At 40.3% G+C, this 20,668-nt stretch overlaps 1 protein-coding gene across 5 annotated transcripts in view; it reads left to right on the top strand.

Moving 5' to 3' along the window:
- The window catches only part of LOC138737218 (cullin-9-like), a 260,972-nt gene that overhangs the window by 16,771 nt on the left and 223,533 nt on the right, over nucleotides 1–20,668 (top strand). For 3 of the 5 annotated variants that reach the window (XM_069887888.1, XM_069887892.1, XM_069887893.1), the window contains exons 2-3: nucleotides 14,172–14,343; nucleotides 16,115–16,726. In XM_069887888.1, coding sequence (XP_069743989.1) covers nucleotides 16,117–16,726 — 610 coding nt within the window. In that variant the 5' untranslated portion in view covers nucleotides 14,172–14,343; nucleotides 16,115–16,116. Of the gene's footprint in view, nucleotides 1–10,875; nucleotides 10,954–10,988; nucleotides 11,042–14,171; nucleotides 14,344–16,114; nucleotides 16,727–20,668 lie in introns of those variants that run through there. The other 2 variants (XM_069887889.1, XM_069887891.1) reach the window with 2 other exon arrangements.

The raw sequence follows: 20,668 nt of genomic DNA on the forward strand, positions 1-20,668 counted from the left end.
CAAGACAGTAGCCTATTCATTTCATGACCTCATTTCAATTAGCACATAGAAACATAGAAGATAGGAGCAGGAGTAGGTCATTCGAGCCTGCTCCGCCATTCAACGAGATCATGACTGATCTTAAAGTTCAGTACCCCATCCCCGCCTTCTCTCTGTAACCTTTAATACCCTTATACTGAAGAAATAGATCTAATTCCCTCTTAAATATATTTAATGAACCTGCCTCTACTGCCCTCTGTGGCAATGAATTCCACAGATTCACCACCCTCTGGGTCAAGAAATTCCTCCTCATCTCGGTCCTAAATGGTTTTTGTATTATCCTCAAACCATGGCCCCGGGTTCTGGATTTTCCCATCATTGGAAACATCCCATCTGCATCCATTCTGTCCAGTCCTGCCAGAATTTTATAGGTCTCTATGAGATCCCCTCTCAATCTTCTAAACTCCAGCGAGTACAATCCCAATTTGCGCAATCTTCCTCATAAGTCATTCCTGCCATTCCAGGTATCAGCCTGGTGAATCGCACCTACTTGTAAAATGTGCATAGCATTCTCCATAGTTTCTGTAAAGTCACTGAATATGAATTCTTCAGTATTTCAAATAAGATCTGTTTTAAAGTGCGTGTATGTATGTAACCCACTCCAATTTTACCAAACTATCTCCCAAAAACATCTCAAAATATTCCATCACAATACTCAAGTACCTCATTTGCTCCATGTTGCCTATACCTTCTATAAAACTCTCTTCTTCCAAACCAAATCTGCAATATCCATTGAAAACCAAGATTCCCTGTGCCTGCTAACCTTGTATTTAACCCTGACAGGAACATAAACTCTGTACTCTCAAAATTTCACCTTTGATGGGCCTCCACTTAACCTCGCACATCCTTGTCTGAAAACAATTTATCCCTATCCACGCATCCTAAATCCTCTCTCATTTCCTTAAAATTAGTCTTTCTCCAATTTAGAATCTAAACACAAGGCCCAGACCTATCCTCCATAATTAACTTGAAACTAACGGTATTATGATCACTGGACCCAAAATGTTCCCCAACACATACTTCTGTCACTTGTCCTGTCTCGTTTTCCTCATAGGAGATCCAGTATTGCACTCCTTAGTTGGTATTGATTTAGAAAACTTTCCTGAACACATTTTACTAACTTCAAGCTATCCAGGCCTTGTACAGTACAGGAGTCCCAGTCAATATGTGGAAAAATAAAATCCCCTACTATCACAACCTTCTGTTTCCTGCAGCTGTGCTATCTCCTTGCAGATTTGCTCCTCTAATTTTCGTTGACTATTGGACAATCTATAATACAACCCCATGAGTGTGGCCATACCTTTTCTGTTCCTCAATATATCCTCAGTAGACGAGCCCTCTGGTCTGTTATACCTGAGCACAGCTGTGATATTTTCCCTGACTAACAATATTAATCCTCCCCCTTTCATCCCCTCTGTTCTATTACGTCTAAAGCAGGGGTGTCAAACTCAAATTCACAGAGGGCCAAAATTAAAAACTTGGACTAAATCGTGGGCCAAACTAAATATTTATTGAAAATTTTCAACAACATCTGCATGTTTTCTCTTCTTTCAACATACGTAATGTTAAACTTTTTCTTATTAAAATAAATGTTTAATAATAGTTTTGGTTAAACTTTTTCCAGAAGAAGCATTAACAAATGAGAAATAAAATATTCAATAAATAATATTTCTCTATAGCCTTTAAGCTCCTTTTAAATGTATTTTTTTTCACAAGCCAACAAGTCAAAAAAAATAACAACTTGCTTCAATGAAAATCCAATCTTTCAACTATGAACAGTCCAAAGTTAACCAAAGAAAATATTAATCCAAGCTTAGCTTGCTACACTGTGATTTACTCTGATGCACCTGGGTCTAAACCAGATACTTGGCATCTCTTCTTAGATGCAAGTTCATCAAACTCTGGGGTCAAAGTTTGCCTCCCACCTGTCTTGAAAGGTCCTGTTTTCTGTCTTTCGTTTGGCCATTTTTCGTAAGGGGTTTATTACATGTGAGTTCGGCGACAGGTCCCAGATGCTAATGTAAGTAAAGAGAGGAGGTGGGGACGATTAGCGGGCTGACGGGCTGGCGCCAATGCATTTGCAAAGCATTCTGGGATTTGTAGCATTCGCTGTGCATGCGCTATACTGGCGCGGCGGCCAGTGGGCCAGCTCTAATACATATTTGATATGATCTTGCAGGCCAAATATAATTATATCACGGGCCAAATTTGGCCCACGGGCCTGAGTTTGACATGTGTGGTCTAAAGCAATGGAAGACCAGAACATTGAGCTGCCCCTCTTGCAACCAAGTTTCACAAATGGCCATAATGGCATAATTCCACGTGCCCATCCATGCTCTAAGCTTGTCTCCTCTCCTACATTCCCTGCATTGAAATAGATGCACCTGAGAATATTTTTTTGAAAATTTTATTTTTCATTTGCATCAATACATACTTATAATTCTTCATCATGTAACAATGCAATGTAATAAAAACAATACTAAATGATACAATTATTTTCTTCTTATTCCCTCCTCAAAAGGAAATAAAAACATCTGAATTTATTTATCATTCACTGTTTATATATTCCTAACATATTATTCCATTATGTACATATTCATTGGGAGGAGTGGGTGCAATAGACAATGTGGATGAATTCTTACTGATTATATCCATAAATGGTTTCCAAAACATAAAAATTCTCAGGTTGATTCTTAAATTATAAGTAATCTTTTCCAGTGGTATACAATTTTGAATTTCCATAGCCATCTCTCCAACCTTACAAATGAATCTGACTTCCATGTTACTATCATACATTTCTGTGCCACCGCTATTGCTACACTCAAATTTTTTTGTTGATATTTGTCTTACTTTAGTATCAATATATAAATCACCAAGCAAAAATATTCTGGGATCTTTTGGTATTTGTATCTTAATAATTTGTCCCAATAATATATTAAAGTCTTGCCAAAATTTTCCCACTTTTTCACAAAACCAAAGTGCATGTAATGAGGTTCCTGTTTCTTTGTTACATCTGAAAAATTTGTCAGAATAATTTGAATTGAATCCATGTAATTTATACAGAGTGTAGTATAATTGGTGTAAAAAAAAAAATTGTTGTACCATTTGATATTTAACATTAATTGTATTAGTTGCACTCTCCTGGCACAATCTTCACTGTATCATTCATCATGAATTTGTATATTTAAATATTTTTCCCATTTTTTTGACTTAAATAGTTCCTTTTCTGCATTGTCTTGTAATTGTATATATATATATATATATATATATACCAGTAATAAATTTTTCAATAAATGTATGAATAATTAAAAACTCAAATGGGGTCTGTTCCAAAGTCTAAAATTCTCATCTACTTTCTTTTTTAAATAAGACTTAAACTGGGAGTATGAAAAAATAGTTTTATTTGGTATATTATATATCTCTTTCATTTGTTCAAAAGTCAAGAAAAAAAACCTAAGTAACTTTTATCCTCTTTATCCTGTTATTGTGCCAGATATCAAAGAAAATATTATTTAAAGTAAAAGGAATAAATGAATTCTTCTTTAACATCATCTTAGCTATTTGGTAGTTCTTGATTCCTCTTTGTATATGAATTCCATTCCATATCTTGAATAAATGTTTTAAAATAGATTCTCCTTTAAAAAGTTCTTTGTTCCATTTATATAAAAAATGTTCTGGATTAGTTTCTCCTATATTATTCATTTCAATATGTACCCACGCTGTCTTCTCCCCAATTTGATAACAGGAGTATAGAAATCTTAATTGAGCTGCTTTATAATAATTTTTAAAATTCGGCAACTGTAATCCTCCCTGATCAAATTTCCAACTTAATTGTTCCAAAGCTATCCTTGGCATTTTATCACACCAAATACATTTTCTTACACTTTTATTTAATTCTTGAAAATACTTCATTAGTATAAGAATGGATAACGACTGAAATAAATAATGCAACCTTGGAAAAATATTAATCTTTAAACAATTTATCCTTCCTATTAAAGTTATTGGTAAATCTTTCCATCTTTTAAAATCTTCATTAATTTCTTTTTAATGGTAAATAAATTATTTAAATTTCTATCAATATTAATTCCTAAATATTGAATGGCTTCCTTTTGCTATTTAAACTTCATCACCTGCTTACTTAATGTATAGTCCCCATCATTCATAGGCATCGGTTCATTCTTTCCTACATTGACTTTATAACCTGATATCAAACCATATCCTACCAATTGTACATTTATTTTCTTTAATGATATTTCTGGTTCTGTAAGATACAATATAACATCTGTAATCAAGCTCATTTAATGTTCTGTCTTCCATCATGAAACCCTTATTCTCATTATCTCTTATCACTTCTGCCAATGGTTCTATAGCCAATGCAAATAAAAATGGTGATAATGGGCATCCTTGTCTCGATGACCTTTCTAATGGAAAAGGTTTAGATATTTGCTTATTTGTGACCACCTTAGCTTTTGGATTATTATACAAAGCTCTTATCCAATTTTTAAAATCATTTGGAATTCCGAAAACATTCAATACTTTAAATAAAAAGTCCCATTTCAGTCTATCAAGTGCTTTTTCTGCATCTAAAGCTACTGCTGACATTTTTTCTTTCTGGGCTACATTTAATAAACATATAAATTTAACTATATTGTCAGATCTTCTATGTTTAATAAAGCCAGTCTTATTGTTACGATCCCCCAAAACCCAGCAGCAATAGTTATTCACCATGACAAGTCGTTAAACAAAAGTTGTTTTTAATTATATTTAAACATGAAAGCAGAATCAAACTTTAACTTATCACTATTAACTTAACCCCCTTCTAATTCTAAGCACACGTGTATGTAATGTTTGTGTAAATTTAAGAAAGTTATTTGGTTCACAATTCAATCTCACTTCTCATTCTTCCAAGTTCTCTGGTTGCAGACAATTTAACATTTATAAAGTTCACCAGGCTTTGGTATTCGAAAGGTAAATGTTTACTGCTCAGCAAGGTTCTTGTAGGTTTGCAGAAAGATATGTGTTGTTCCAGGATTTCCACAACTGAGGTACCACCATTAGTCACCTCAATGTCTTGCTGATGAAATTTGCCCCATCAGGGTTCTCCAGATGATAACCTCTTTCTTTCAGGCTAGCACAAAGTTCCTTTCTATTCCATTTATTCCAAGGAAAACATCAGATAGATAGCACTTCCAGCATCTACCCACTCTGGAGCTTCTGTTTCAGTTCCAACAAGCTTCTCTTGGTTTGTTTTCAGCTGTGTGTCTTTCTCTCCACCTGAGATTCAAACTGCCAGCCACATGTCTTCCTCTCTCTCACTTGCAAAGCCCCCCATCTTCTCCAGCAAATGATTGGAGTTAGTCTTCTGCTCCTATCTGTTGTTTTAGGTAAACAAACCTCTCAGTGAGCACTTTGTAGAGAGGTCAAAAGCCTTGCAAAAAGGTCCAACACAGACAACCTAACTCCAGTCCATTCATGATGACATCATTTCAATAGCACCGACTTGTGAAATGTGCATAGCATTCTCCATAGTTTCTGTAAAGTCACTAAATAGACATTCTTCAGTATTTCAAATAAGATCTGTTTTAAAGTGTGTGTATATATGTAATCCACTCTAATTTTACCAATTTATCTCCCAAAAAATCTCCAAGTATTCCATCACATTATCCATACTTATTAATTTAGGTAAATAATTTGTTAATCGGTTAGCTAATAATTTGGATACAATTTTATAATCTGTATTTAATAATGATATTGGTCTATAAGAGGATGGTAATAAAGGTTCTTTCCTTTTTTTTGGAATAACTGTTTGTAATGCTGTTTTAAAAGATTCTGGTAAGTCGTTAGAGTCATTTGATCCAAAAGTCCCATAAAAGCAGGAATTAACAACTTAAATTCTATATAAAATTCTGGAGATAAACCGTCCTCTTCCGGAGCCTTATTATTTGACAAAGACATCAAAATATCATAAAATTCAAAATCTCTAAAGGAATTGGATCATTTTTTAGATATTCATCCATTTTTTTCTTGTCCTTGAAAGATTTGGTTTTCTTGCGTTTTATTTGTAATTTGACCAGTTTCTCTTTTTGTTGCTATTATTGTTCTTGATAATTGCTCTGCTTTGAGTTGCCATGCTAAAACTTTATGGGCTCTATCACCTAATTCATAATATTCATAATATTTCTGTTGTGTGCATGCTATGATTTATGAAGGCTAGCATTCCGAATGCCTTCTTAACCACCCTGTCAACATGGGAATCCACCTTCAAGGAACTCTGCACCGTAATTCCAAGATCTCTTTGTTCTTGTGCATTTCCCAATGTCCTCCCCTTTATTACATATGTCCTATTTTGATTACTTTTATTGAAATGAAGCACCTCACACTTCTCTACATTAAATTCCATCTGCCCTCTTTCAGCCCAACTCTCCAGACAAACCAAATCCCTCTGAAATTGCTGGAAGTCTTCCTCACTGTCCACAACTCCCCCTATTTTTGTATCGTCTGCGTATTTACTTACCCAGTTAACTACCCCATTATCCAAATCATTAATATAAATTATGAACAACAGAGGACCTAACACCGATCCTTGAGGTACTCTGCTCATCACAGGCTTCCATCCTGACAGACAGTTGTCCACCATGACCCTCTGCTGTTTCTCCTTCAGCCACCTCTGAACCCACCTTACTCTTTCTCTAATAATACCTAGTGACTGAACCTTCCTTACTAACCTTTCATGTGGAACCTTATCAAAAGCTTTGCTAAAATCCAGATAAACTACATCAACTGCCTTACCTTCATCCACTTTTCTTGTCACTTCTTCGAAAAACTCAACAAGGTTCGTCAAACATGACCTCCCCTTCACAAACCCATGCTAGGTGCTCCTGATTTTCAGATATTTATACACACCATCTCTAAGAATACTCTCCATAACTTTCCCTATCACTGAAGTCAAGCTTATAGGCCTATAATTACTTGGCCGACACCTCGTGCCTTTTTTAAACAACGGAACTACATTAGCAACCCTCCAATCCTGCGGCACCACATCCTCCTCCAGTGATCATTGAAAAATCACTGACAGTATCTCTGCTATTTGCTCCCTGACCTCCCTTAACGTCCTGGGGAAAATCCCATCAGGACCAGGAGACGTCCACTTTTGCTGACCCTAGAAGCTCCAAAACCCTCTCTTTACTAATCCCTATTTTTCCATAACTAAGCCACTTGCCTCACTTATTTCACAATGTCCTTTTCTTTTGTGAACACAGATGAGAAAAAAATAGTTTAATATCTCTCCAATCTGATACGGTTCCTCGCACAGTTCATCGCTCCCATTTTCCAGCGGTCCTATTCTATCCTTAACCCTCCTTTTAGTATTCATATATCTGTCAAAACCCTTAGGATTTACTTTGACTTTATCAGCTATTGACACCTGATACCTTTTTGCCTTTCTAATTTCCTTCTTAAGGTTTTTTCTGCCATCTATGTAATAATCATACATCTTATCCATTTTTTGCTTCTTAAATTTAGTAGCCCCCCTCTTATCCCGAACCAACTTCCTTATTTTTCCAGAAAACCACAGTTCCTTTAAGCGTTTGGCCTTGCCTTTCTATCTGACTGGCACGTAAAGATCCTGTACTCTCAATATCTCTTCTTTAATTACCCTCCAAATCTCCTCTACATCCTTTCCAGTAAAAAGATCAGCCCATACAATTTTCTGCAAATCTCTTCTCATTTCTTCAAATCTGGCCTTCCCCCATTCGAAGACCTTCAACCTCGGACCTGATCTATTCCTTTCCATATTTAAGTTGAAGTTAATGGACCTGGGATCACTGGATCCAAAGTTCTCACCAACGCACACTTTGATCACCCGCCCTATTCTGTTCCCTAAACACTGCCTCCTCTCTAGTTGGTACCTCAACATACTGCTGTAAAAAGCAATCCTGAACACATTGTACAAAGACTTAGCCATCCTGCCCTTTCACTGATTGTGTTTCCCAATCAATGTTAGGAAAATTGAAATCCCCAACTATCACAACCCTATTTCTACTACACCTCAGCTATTTCCCTGCACATTTGCTCTTTCAGTTCCCTATCCTCTTTTGGAGGCCTATAATATACCCCTATATTTGTAGCCTCACCTTTCTTATTTTTTAGTTCAACCCACAGAGCCTCGCGCGATGAGTCCTCCAGTCTATCTTGCCCCAGCACCACTGTAATATCTTCCCTGACAAGCAACGCCACACCTCCACCTCGTACCCCGCCAATTCTGTCACGTCTAAAGCAGCGAAATCCTGGAATATTTAGCTGGGAGTCACAACCTTCTATTTTTGCCCTCACTATTGCGTGGCACAGGAAGTAATCCAGAGATTACACCCTTAGTGGTCCTTCTGAGCTCCCTGCCTAACTCCTTATATTCATTTTGTAGGACCACTTCTTCCTTTTTACCAATGTCATTGGTTCCAATGTGAACCACGACCTCAGACTCTTTCCCTTCCCACTTTAGAATGTTCTGGACTCGTGTAGCTACATCCCGAACCCTGGCATCAGGGAGGCAAACCACCATCTGGTTCTCTTTATCTTGTCCACAAAATCCTCTGTCATCCGCCTCACCAGTGTATTCCCTATAACTATAGCCCTATTCTTCCTATTACTTCCTTCCTGGGCAATAAATATTCAAAACTATAAACTCTTGAAATATTACCTTTTTCCCCCAGTTATAGCAAAACCTTTTCGACCTGATGATGCATTGAAGTATCAGCATCCACCTGTCTTGCTTTTTCAGGCTATGAATCGGCGTACACCTTTGCCTCATTAGGTTCTGCAAAAAAACCTGTTTCTCCCTTCTGGAACAGACCTTCAAAACTGCTGGATATTGTAAGACAAAGACATAACCTTTCTTCCTTAGAACATTTTCAACTGCATTGAATTCTTTCCTCTTTTTAACAACTAAAAACTTGTATTAGGATAGAAAAAAATCTTATTCCCATTATAAATCATAGGTGACTGTCGTTCTTTTGCTTGCTTTGCCGCTAGCTCTCTCGTACTTCATATTGAGAAAATCTGACTCGTATCGGGGGTGACTTCTGGTCTGGCTGTGGCTTTGGTCTCAATGCTCTATGTGCTGTCTCAATTTCAATGTCTCCTTGAAATTCAGTCACTCCCAAAGATTGTGGAATCCAAAGTTGTAAAAATTTTTAAAATTCTTATGCTTCATCCCCTTTAGGTTCAATAATCTTTGTTGTTTCTTCTGCTGAATTTCTCTAAAATGTCTATTTTCTGCATTAACTGATTGTCTGTTGCAGCTCCTTCTGCTTGACCACTTTCATTTGCTTCTTAATGCCTTGATTTTTAAATTCATTACCTTTAATTTTCTCATCCTGTACCAAATCCACCTGCTGCATCATTTTCTCAGTAAAGGTCTTGTTTTCAGCTACAATCTCTTCATATCTTTTTATTTCTGCCATTATAAACTTCCTATCTTGTTGGGAAGATTCCATATATTTTTTTCATTTCTTCTGCAGAAATAAATGATGCTTTAATTTTCTCCAGCTGTGGCCCTGGGACTTTTTTTTTAAAGACTTTATTTAAAATTTTATAACATGAATACAATAAAGAATTACATTTAAATAAAAATAGAAAAAAAGAATTTAAAAAGGTATGATTACAATATTACATCAGAAAACTACACAAAATAACCCCCCCGTTAATTGTAACACAATATTAATAGTCTAACTTAAAATTAGTCCAACCCTCCCCCCCCCAAAATAAAGAGTGAAGAGTTAATAAAATTAACAATATTATATATGGAAAAAAATACCCACTTACAAAAAAAGAGATAAAACTTAACCTAAAAAAAATTCTAACAACAAAAAAAATTGTCGATACTAAAATATCACGCTTAAACATATATTTAAATCAAACTTAAATGCATATAATTAGCAAACGGATTCCACTTTAACTTATAAAAAGACATCTTATCCTGAATTGAAAAAGATATCCTTTCCATAGTCAAACAAAATTTCATTTCCAAATACCACTTATCTAAAGTTAGTATATTTCTATCTTTCCAAGTAAGTGCTATACATTTCTTAGCCACAACTACCATTTTTCTCTTCATTCTGTAACTGAAATGGTAGATTCTTATGTACCAAAATTGCCACACCTTTTGCCTTAGAATTAAACGAAGAATAAAAAAACTTGCCCAACCCATTCACGTTTGAGTTTCAAATGTTCCTTATCTGTTAAATGAGTTTCCTGTAAAAAAGCAACATCAACTTTTAATTTTTTTAAATAAGCAAGTACTTTCTTACGCTTAATAGGATTATTTAAACCCTGAACATTAAGAGAAGCAAACTTCAATTTAGAAATTTTTTACACTCAATAAAACACAAGAAACCAGCAAAAAAAAGGAAAAAAAAGAGAGAAAAAAAGAAAAACCCCCCAAAAAAGAAAAAAAAAACCCTTAATTCCCCTTTGAAATTACAACCAAAAACTAAAAAAAATAAAAAAGTTATATATAAAAAAAATTTAATTATTTAAAAAAGATAAAAAAAAGCTTCACTCCCTAACCCAAAAATTAAAAAGAAAAAAAAACAGGTCGGAGGTCACAATTACCTCCTCCTGTTTAAACCACCTAATGCGGTAACTCCCCCAAAATATAGGGTGTGAGATAACTCACACGCAGCTGATGACTTCTGGAAATTGGTGCCCACCCAGTTCCCTTTCCCAACTCCCATCACTATTTAAAATCTTCTCAACAAAAATAATATATAAAAAAAAATTTTTTAAATTTTTTTTAATCAACTTTGCCATTGCGACCACTGTTTCTTCCATTTCTTCCAGAAATCAAATTCCCTTCTTGCAGCTCTGCCCTCTTTGGAGACCATGGAGGACTACGTCGTTCCTGGAATTGCGTAATTGGTAAAGACTGAGCAAAATCCATAGCTTCTTTAGGATTATCAAAGAACTTTGGTTGATATCCATCCTGAAAAATCTTCAGTACCGCAGGGTATCTAAATGTTGCCTTATATCCTTTTTTCCACAATAATTCTTTCACAGAATTAAATTCACGTCGTTGAAACATAATTTCCTGACTCAAATCCGGATAGAAGAAAAGACGATTACTCTGAACCATCAAAGGAGATCTGTTTTGCTGTGCATTTCTAATAGCCATATGTAAAATAGTCTCTCTATCACAGTCATTTAAACAGCGAACCAGAACAGGTCTTGGATTCTGTCCTGAGAAAGGTCTCCTTCTCAAAGCTCTATGAGCCCGTTCCAATATTAAACCTTCAGGAAACTTATCTTGTCCCAACACTTGTGGAATCCATTCAGTGAAAAATTTTCTTGGATCTGACCCTTCTATGCCTTCTGGCAAGCCAACAATTTTCACATTATTCTGTCTGGATTGGTTCTCCAAATAATCAACCTTTTTTGCTAAATTTTTATTCTGAATCTGTAGCATTTCAATTGTTTTATTCACATCTTGCAATTGATCTTGTACATCAGAATATCCTTGATCACACATCTCAAGTCTTTCAATAGTTTCGACTTTAAAAGCTCCATAATCAGTCATCTGTTGAGTATTGACATCACCAATGCATTAATCTTAGAAGTAAGATTATTCATAGAATCACCTAAATGCATCATTGAAGAAAATATCTTATGTTCAAGACTCTTGAAAAGTATATCAACATCAGTAGATCCAAACATGGTGGGATCCTGCTGTTCTTGTGGAATCAAAGGACCTTCTATCCCTTCTTTTAATTTAGTAGCTTTTCTTGCAGTTTGACTCCGTGTAAGTGCCCCTGCCACAGACCCCCCCAGAAGTATCAGGAGGCTGATGATCAGGGTTATCTTTGATCCAAACCTCCTTTAAAAGCTTCGTTATGTCAGTATCTGACTGACTGTTATAACTGGTGGTATAGCAGTCAAATAACAACTCTTTAACTCTCCAACTGGTGGTGCCCCAGCTAATTCAGCAGTCAAAGTCTCAGTAGACGTTGTTTGAAATACTGGGATCTGGCCAGCCCTTTGTTCTAAAGGCTGCTGAGAACGACCTTCAGAAAGACTTACGGAATCAGAACGGAGCTCCAAGGCCGAATTCTTTGCTTCTTTTCCTGAATCCATTTCACGCTGAGTCGTGGCTTTTTGTAAACAAGTAGGCTCAGATAATTCCGGAAAATATAATTTTTTAACAATCTGTTGATGTTTCCTTTAACTTTTTTTTAACAAGTGTACCATTAGGTATTAATTCAACACCTCATACTATTTATAAACTTTTTAAAAAAGTTTTAACGGGCACTTAAAGACAAAACAATGTTAGAGTCAGGAGAGGACTGGAAGGCACGTCTGTTCCTTACGCCATCTTGCCACGCCCCCGGCCCTGGGACTTTGAGTAAACAGAAACTCCTTCCTTTTCATCATCTTGCTCACTGGAGCTGGAAGTCTGTCTGATTTTTTAAAAAGTTGCCTCAGGTGGCCATTGACTGGAGAGACCTTGAACTGCAGATTCCAAGGTCTCCCCTGCTCCTGGCTTATCTCCACTGGGCATTACCTTACGAACAGCTCTTGGATCTTTCCTCAAGGTAGGCCTTTTGGCCTTATCTCAATATTTTTCTTGCCTTATCTCGATCTTTTTCTTACAGTAACGGCTGGCTTTTCTTTCTTTGGTGCCATTTTAAAATGTTCTGTCGGTCTTCCAATACTTCTTTCTTTTATTTTTCTTGTTTTGCTAAACTTTTTTGAATCTTGTTTTCAACTTTGTCGAGGAGAGTAGGATTTGCAGTCTAACCCCATGTCATCACGTGGCATGCCCCCCATCCCTCCTTTACTTGATTCCACTCTTCACTTTGTTGGACATCGCTTTTTTGTCTGTCACAATAGTGTGGATCTCTCAGTGGCCATCTATTTCAATTCCCCATCCCATTCCCTTGTTGACATGTCCATCCATGGTCTCATGCACTGCTAGACTGAGATCACCCGTAAATTGGAGGAACAACACCTCATCTTCCACTTGGGTACTGTTCATTCTGATGGCATTAACATCGACCTCCGGCTTCCCTTAACCCCGCCCCCCCCAATTCCCCGTTACTTCTTCCCCAGCACTTGCGCACGCTCTCTCTCTCTCCATCCCCTTTTCCCTCTGTCTCTTTTCACAGCCAAAATCAATTCTCACCCTCTCCTCTTCTTCAGTTAACACCTTTTATTGGTATGCACTCCTCCCCCAGCCAGCCTTGTCTTTATCCTCATGCTTTCCTGTTCTTATTCCATGAAGAAAGGCTCCGGTCCAAAATGTTGGTAATATATCTTTAATATATCTTCAGCTGCGCTGGATGGGTCACGTCTCCAGAATGGAGGACCATCGCCTTCCCAAGATCGTGTTATATGGCGAGCTCTCCACTGGCCACCGTGACAGAGGTGCACCAAAGAAAAGGTACAAGGACTGCCTAAAGAAATCTCTTGGTGCCTGCCACATTGACCACCGCCAGTGGGCTGATAACGCCTCAAACCGTGCATCTTGGCGCCTCACAGTTTGGCGGGCAGCAACCTCCTTTGAAGAAGACCGCAGAGCCCACCTCACTGACAAAAGGCAAAGGAGGAAAAACCCAACACCCAACCCCAACCAACCAATTTTCCCCTGCAGCCGCTGCAACCGTGTCTGCCTGTCCCGCATCGGACTTGTCAGCCACAAACGAGCCTGCAGCTGACGTGGACTTTTACCCCCTCCATAAATCTTCGTCCGCGAAGCCAAGCCAAAGAAAAGAAATCTTTACCTCCAATGGATGCTGCAAGACCAGCTGAGTTCCTTCAGTATTTACTGTATATTTTAACAAATCTCAACCTTTGCCTTCTTCCTGGCTTCATCTGCCCATCAACCCCCCTTCCCCAGATCCCCCTATTGCTTGCCACCTCATGCCCTCCCCCTCATATAATAGCTATCTCTCCTCTGCTCCTTTACTGCAGCAACTCTTTCAGTCCAGGTGAAGCATCTTCAAGACTGAAGGTTAGGTGAAGGTTACTGTGTCAAAGATTATAGAAACTTTTAAAACTCGGGAGTTGCTTGCATTTGTAGTAAAAGCAGAAAATGTGGAAATATTTGAAAATTGATGTGAAATGTTAACTCTGAATTTCTACAGGGTGGATCCTGACTGAATTGTTCTGGAAGGTGATTGATTTCTGGTTTGGATTTTCCCTTTTTATACCTGACGTTCGTACTGGAGATCCTACACCTCTTTACAAACGTTATTTCTTGTGACCCCTGATCAGAGCGTCTAAAACACCTGGACCCAAAGGCTTTGACAGAAGAGGGTAATTATTATTATATAGTGGCTTGTTTTTTTTAACAAAGTAATTGTTCTGATTTAAGATCTTGTGTGTCTCTCCTTCATCAATAGTAGTTTTAGACAACTTCAGTTTCTTTTATGCCAATTGTCTGTTGTTCAGACATACTGCTCAGGGCACTTGCTTCCCAATGAGAGAGGTGGACATTGGGTGCCCCCTTGTCCTACAGCCATGGCAGTGGCATGACTAGATATTGGCCTGGCTGCTGGTGGTATCAATCCCCTCACCCGGTTAGCTCCTTAGCAGAGTAGTCCCAGACTCCATAATTTCATAGTGTCCACTTGAGGTCCCCCAATTTTCGGCTACCTCTCCATTTCTGAGGGTCAATGGGGTGCCCTCATGGCAATCCGGGACTGCATGGTCAATTGTAGGGCTTGCAAAGGTTCAGGTACACAGTGGGGAGGCATGTGCACAGGAAGGACTCAGTTTCCACATGGTCATCACCATTCATCCACATATACCCATCCCCTAACCTTGTGTCGATTCTGTCCCCCCGCTGGACAATGTCTGGGTCAAGATGCCAGCCAGACTGGGAAGCTATTTTCAGGTGCTGCGTTTCAATCAGCTTGGAAGCTGCCTCCATGACTTTCATTTCTAGGTTGGTCACTTACATTTGGGCAATCCTCACTGCCTCCTGTAGTGCACAACAGTGATGTTGCAGGGATTCAATCTCCCTATCTTTTTGGACACCTGATTTCTTAAATCAGACGTGATACCCCACTGGCGCATAAGTAGGGATCTTAGTAAACCATTAGGCCCCTCCACGACTTTCACTGGCCTCGGGAAACTTATTCCTCCAGGAGGGAGATCACATGGTGTCTTATCTTGTATACATACACACACACACACACACACACACACACACACACACACACACACACACACACACACACACGTTTGGTTATGATCTTGCTGAAGGGCTCAAGCCTGAAATATTGGTTATGTATCTTTATCTTTGCTACGAAATCACACTGTTTGCCCTGTTGAGTTTCTCCAGAATTGTGTTTTTACTCTATTTTCATCCAAATCATTTTATATTTATTATAGACAACAATGGTCCCAATCCTTGTATATGACTTATTACAGACTCTCATCAGAAAAACTTCCATCCACTACTACTCTCTGCCTCCTATCTCCCTAGATAATTTTTATACATGCATAGAGCAGCTTAAAATGCCATTTTGGCAATGAGCCCATGCCGCCCAATTTACATCCAATTGAACTACACCCCCTGGTACGATTTTGAATGGTGGGAGGAAACCACAGTCTCTGGGGAAAACCCATGCAGACATAGGGAGAGCATACAAACTCCTTACAGACAGCATGGAATTCGAACCCTGGTCGATGGCACTGTAAAAGCGAACCACTAAGCCAACTGTGCCACCCTTACAATCCCGTACAGTTTGGCAACTACGTTGGAGCCTTTGTTTTTTTAAATTTTTGAGCCAAACTACCACGTCAAAAGCCTTGTTGAAGTTTGTATATTACCATGTCTGTTGCTCTTCCGTCATCAGTTTTCTTAGTTACCCCTTTGGGGGTGGGGGGAATTTCAGTTCCTGCCTTTCCAAGTGAAAAAAAGCCTTGTCCTTGAGAATCTTCTCCACAGTTTCTCTACCATTGATGTAAACTGCAAGATTGTGACTAATGGTCAACCTTGGGTCCAGAGTCGCATGTGTTTTATAAGAATTGTTGCGTATTGAAGAGACTTTTCTACAAGGACAATTGTAATTTTTTGCAGGTATGAAAAAAATGGGTGAACGGCGCAGCAAAAACCTTCTGGTCCAACTGGGGCCCAAAATGCAGGCATATCCAGAGGAACTGATCAGACAGCGCCGTTCACACGATGGCCTAACAGAGTATCTCATTCGCTGGAATGTACTGACGATAGATGACAGTGGAGGCAGTAGCAGTAGTGGTGGAAACAGTTGTAGTGACAACAAAGCAGACAATATTTTAATGTGGATGTCAGCTGAAGATGTATATGCCAACTGTCCTCTCCTTGGGAAACGGAAACCTGAGAGTCAAAGAGTGAAAGTAGAACAGGAGCCAGTGAATGTTGACTCTGATGTCACGTTTGATGATGTAGAGTTGCTTGACATGAAGGAGGATGTCAAACATTTGGTGCAAAGAGCAAGGCGGCAGATGTCCCACAAATCTGGACCAGACTCATCCCTGAATATTTCACACACAATTCACGTTCTGAGTGCCTATGCTAGTATTGGTTCACTAGTTGGCGTGTTCAAAGAGACCGGAGCTTTGGATGTACTTATGGAATTACTGTGTAACAAGGAAACGCAGACGCGCAGGAGTGCTGGGAAGATGCTTCGGGCTCTTGCTTCGCATGATGCAGGTAGGATGTTTATTGCTTAACAACACTTGCAGCCCAGCCCAATTTGGTGATCATATTCTGGAAAGGTCTGAATGTGGAGTGTAGAATATTGACTGAATAATTTGAGATATTTGAATGAATGGAATACTCTTGGAAGAGAATCCTTGACTTTTAATGTGGCGTTTTACATTTTCTGTGAGATAAGACCATAAGTAGGTGGTAGTGTAGGCCATTTAGCCCCTCATGTCTACATTGTTGTTCAGTAGATCATGATAGATCCAACATTTCTCAAGTACACTTCCCACCCTTTCCAAAGTCACCCTTGATTCCATTGTTGATGAGAAATCTATCTATCCATCTCTCTTGATTAGGGCCCTTAGCTTTCTGTGGAGAGAGCTCCAGAAACCCTGAGAAAATAAGTTCTTTCTAGTCTCTGTTTTAAATAGAGCCCCCTGATGAGGCCATATTTTCTGGTTTGGGCTCTCCTATAAAGAGGCAACATTCTCCCATCATTTACCCTAATTCAGTAACCCCTTACCACAGAGCACTTTTGGCATCCTCTGGAATTAAAATTAAGAACCACTGCCCTTACAGTTAAGAATCTTTTTCAATATGATTGAACAATGAATGCTGCAGCACAGTACAGGCTCTTCGGACCTCGATGTTGTTCTGACCAATATATTCCTTAAAAAAAAGTACTAAACCCTTCCTACTCTATTTTTCTTCCATTCATAAACATTCCTAATGTTTCAGCCTCCACTGTCATCCTACACTCAGTACTTTGATGCATCACCAGGTCCACTATTCCAAAGTCCATTTGGCTAAATCAGTGGTTCTCAACCATTTTCTTTCCACTCACATCCCACTTAAGTATTCCCTATGCCGTCGGTGCTCTCGATTAGTAAGGTGGTATGTGGGTGGAAAGAAAATGTTTGAAAACCACTGTTTTAATCGTACCTAATTGACTTGAAATGAGGACAGTTTCAAAACTCCAAAGGAAATGGACCAATGACAATTTTTCTCAAGCAAAATATATCAGTTGCGGTGATGCACGTTTGTAGCGGCGAACTGGCCCCCACTTTTCATGCACAGTCAGTGGGGCAGCCGTGGCAAAGATGGTGTCATGGGACCATCTCTTCTGGTCCAGACTGGAAGGGTGCGTGACGCAAGTGCCAGAACACGGGGGGCGGGAGCAGAGATGGGCTTAAAGGCTGCAGCGTGGAATTCAAAGTAAAGCAGTTGTGTTACTCGAGCTCTTAGCTTGTTGTCTCAGTCTTTTTGCTGCGCTGAACAACCCACTACACTGTTGACCCTGACGAGTCTCCATGTCCTGAAGACTCGACACAATGGAACCCGCGGCTGTAGGTGCCGTTGCATTGAAGCTGCCAATATTCTGGACAAACATGCCCTGCGCTTGGTTTGGCCAAGTGGAGGCCCAGTTTCAGATCAAACAGATAACCTCCGATTTGACAAGATACTTCTATGTTGTCAGCTCACTCGACCAGGAAACCACCTCATGGGTCGATGACCTCATCCAGGCACCACCAGTGGAAGGTAAATACATGGCTCTTAAAAACCTCCTCATTGGCCTTTCACGATACAAGAGGTCTTCCAGGCTCGTTCACTTGGACGGCCTAGGCGATAGGTCACCCTCCACACTCATAGATGAAATATTCACACTGGCAGAAGGGCACAAGCCCTGCCTCATGTTCGAGCAGGCGTTCCTTGAGCAAATGCCCGAAGACATCCGACTCATATTGGCCGATGTTGATTTCAGCAACCTATGAAAGGTTGCAGCATGAGCAGATGTACTCTACCCTTCCAAGTGCGAGGCCATAGACTCAGTCAACCGCGTTAGACGGCTGCCACCAAGGACAACACCCAAGTCCAGTCCACCACGTGAACAGGCCCCGCCCCACCAGAGAACAGAAAGGCCCGATCTGAAATGGTGCTTCTACCATCAGCATTGGGACGCATCAGCACGCAAGTGCTGCCAGCCATGCTCGTTCCCGGGAAACGATGGGGCCAGCTGCCTTTAGTGGCTGTGGCGACTGGCTGACTGAACAGCCTTCTCCATGTCTGGGACAGGATCTCAGGCTGCAGGCTCCTTGTGGACACGGGGGCGGAGATAAGTGTCATACCCACTATGGCACTCAAGACACGTACGAGATCCCAAGGCCCCTCCCTGCGCTCTGCCAACAGAACTGCCTTTAAAACTTGTGGCATGAGGCAAATTTCTGTATGTTTTGGCAAGACCACCTTTAATTGGTCCTTCATGCTGGCTTCAGTGGATAAACCTCTATTGCCTGCGGATTTCCTGTGAGCACACTCACTAAGAGTGAACCTCCAGGTGATGTCCAGAAGACTGCTGTCATCACTCTGTTCGGCCTGTTTGAGCTCCTTCGTATGGCATTTAGCTTGAAAAATGCAGTGTAGATGTTCCGGCGCCTCATGGACACGGTCGGCAGAGATTTGCCTTTCCTTTTCAACAAACTCAACAACATTCTGGTCACCAGCAGCACGCCCGAGGAACACATGACACACTTGTACCAGCTTTTCAACTGCCTTGCAGTTTGGCCTCATCATTAATCCAGAGAGGTGCCAGTCCAGCCTTGATGAAATAGACTTTCTTGGTCACAAAATTACAAAAGATGGCGCCACCCCACTAGCCGACAAAGTGGAGGCCATACAACAGTTCGCCAGGCCAACGACACTGAAGGGTCTACAAGAATTTGTAGGCATGATGAATTTTTACAACAGGTTCATCCCTGCAGCAGCCAAGATTATATGCCCTCTGTTCGCCCTTTTGTCGGATTTGAAGAAGACGCTCACATGGTCGGATGAAGCTCACAACGTTTTTGAGGAGACCAAAGAGGCCCTAGCCCATTACAATGATGCTATTCCACCCATGAATGGACATACTGACGGTCCTCATGGTTGACACATCAAACACAGCAGTAGGTGCTGTCCTGGAACAGTTCGTTAACTCATGGAGACCTCTCGCCTTTTTCAGTTGTCACCTGTGACCGCCTGAACTGAAGTACAGAAAGTTTGACAGAGAGCTGCTGGCTCTCTACTTCCTGAAGGGGCAGCCGTTCACTGTCTACATGGATCGCAGTCTGCTCATTTTCGCCTTAAAGTCCTCCGACCCATGATCTGTCCGACAGCAGAGGCATTTATCCGACATCTCTGAATTCACCATTGCTAATCGCCATCTCTCAAAAATGCAGCATTGTCTCTGACGCACTCTCCAGACCAGCGGTCACAAGGCATCGACTACCACAATCTGGCCTGCGCCCAACAAGATGACCCTCAGATGCACAGCTTTAGAACGGTGGTCACGGGATTGTAGCTCCAAGACTTCCTACTTGACACCAATGGCACTATGCTCCCCTGTGACATCTCCACAGGCCATCCCTATTTGCTGGTCCCTGCCCAATGGAAGAGATCGGTTTTTGACATAATCCACGATTTGTCGCACCCCTCCACCCACACAACAGTGTGGCTGGTGTCATCCAGATTTGTTTGGCACAGCCTACGCAAACAGATCATGGAGTGGGGGAAAACCTGCACATACTGCCAGTCTGCAAAGGTCCAGCGGGACACTAAGAACCAAGTCCGCCAGTTCGATGCTCCAACCTGCAGGTTCCAGTACGTCCATCTGGATGTAGTTGGGCCCTTGCCAGTGGTGGACAGGTTCACTTGTTGGCCAGAGGCCATACCCATTCCAGATGCCTCCACCAATACTGGCGCCAGGGGTTTCCTTTCCACCTGGGTCTCCCGTTTTGGTATTCCAGCAGACATAATGACCGACCAAGGAGCCCAGTTCACCTCTGCCCTGTGGATTGAGCTCTCAGCTCCTGAGCACCCAACTGCATCACACCACAGCTTACCACCCCCAGGCCAACAGGCTGGTTGAGCATTTCCAATGGCACCTCAAATCAGCGCTGATGGCACGGCACG

The sequence above is a fragment of the Narcine bancroftii genome, chromosome 6, assembly GCF_036971445.1.
Source record: "Narcine bancroftii isolate sNarBan1 chromosome 6, sNarBan1.hap1, whole genome shotgun sequence".
Lineage (NCBI taxonomy): Eukaryota > Metazoa > Chordata > Chondrichthyes > Torpediniformes > Narcinidae > Narcine > Narcine bancroftii.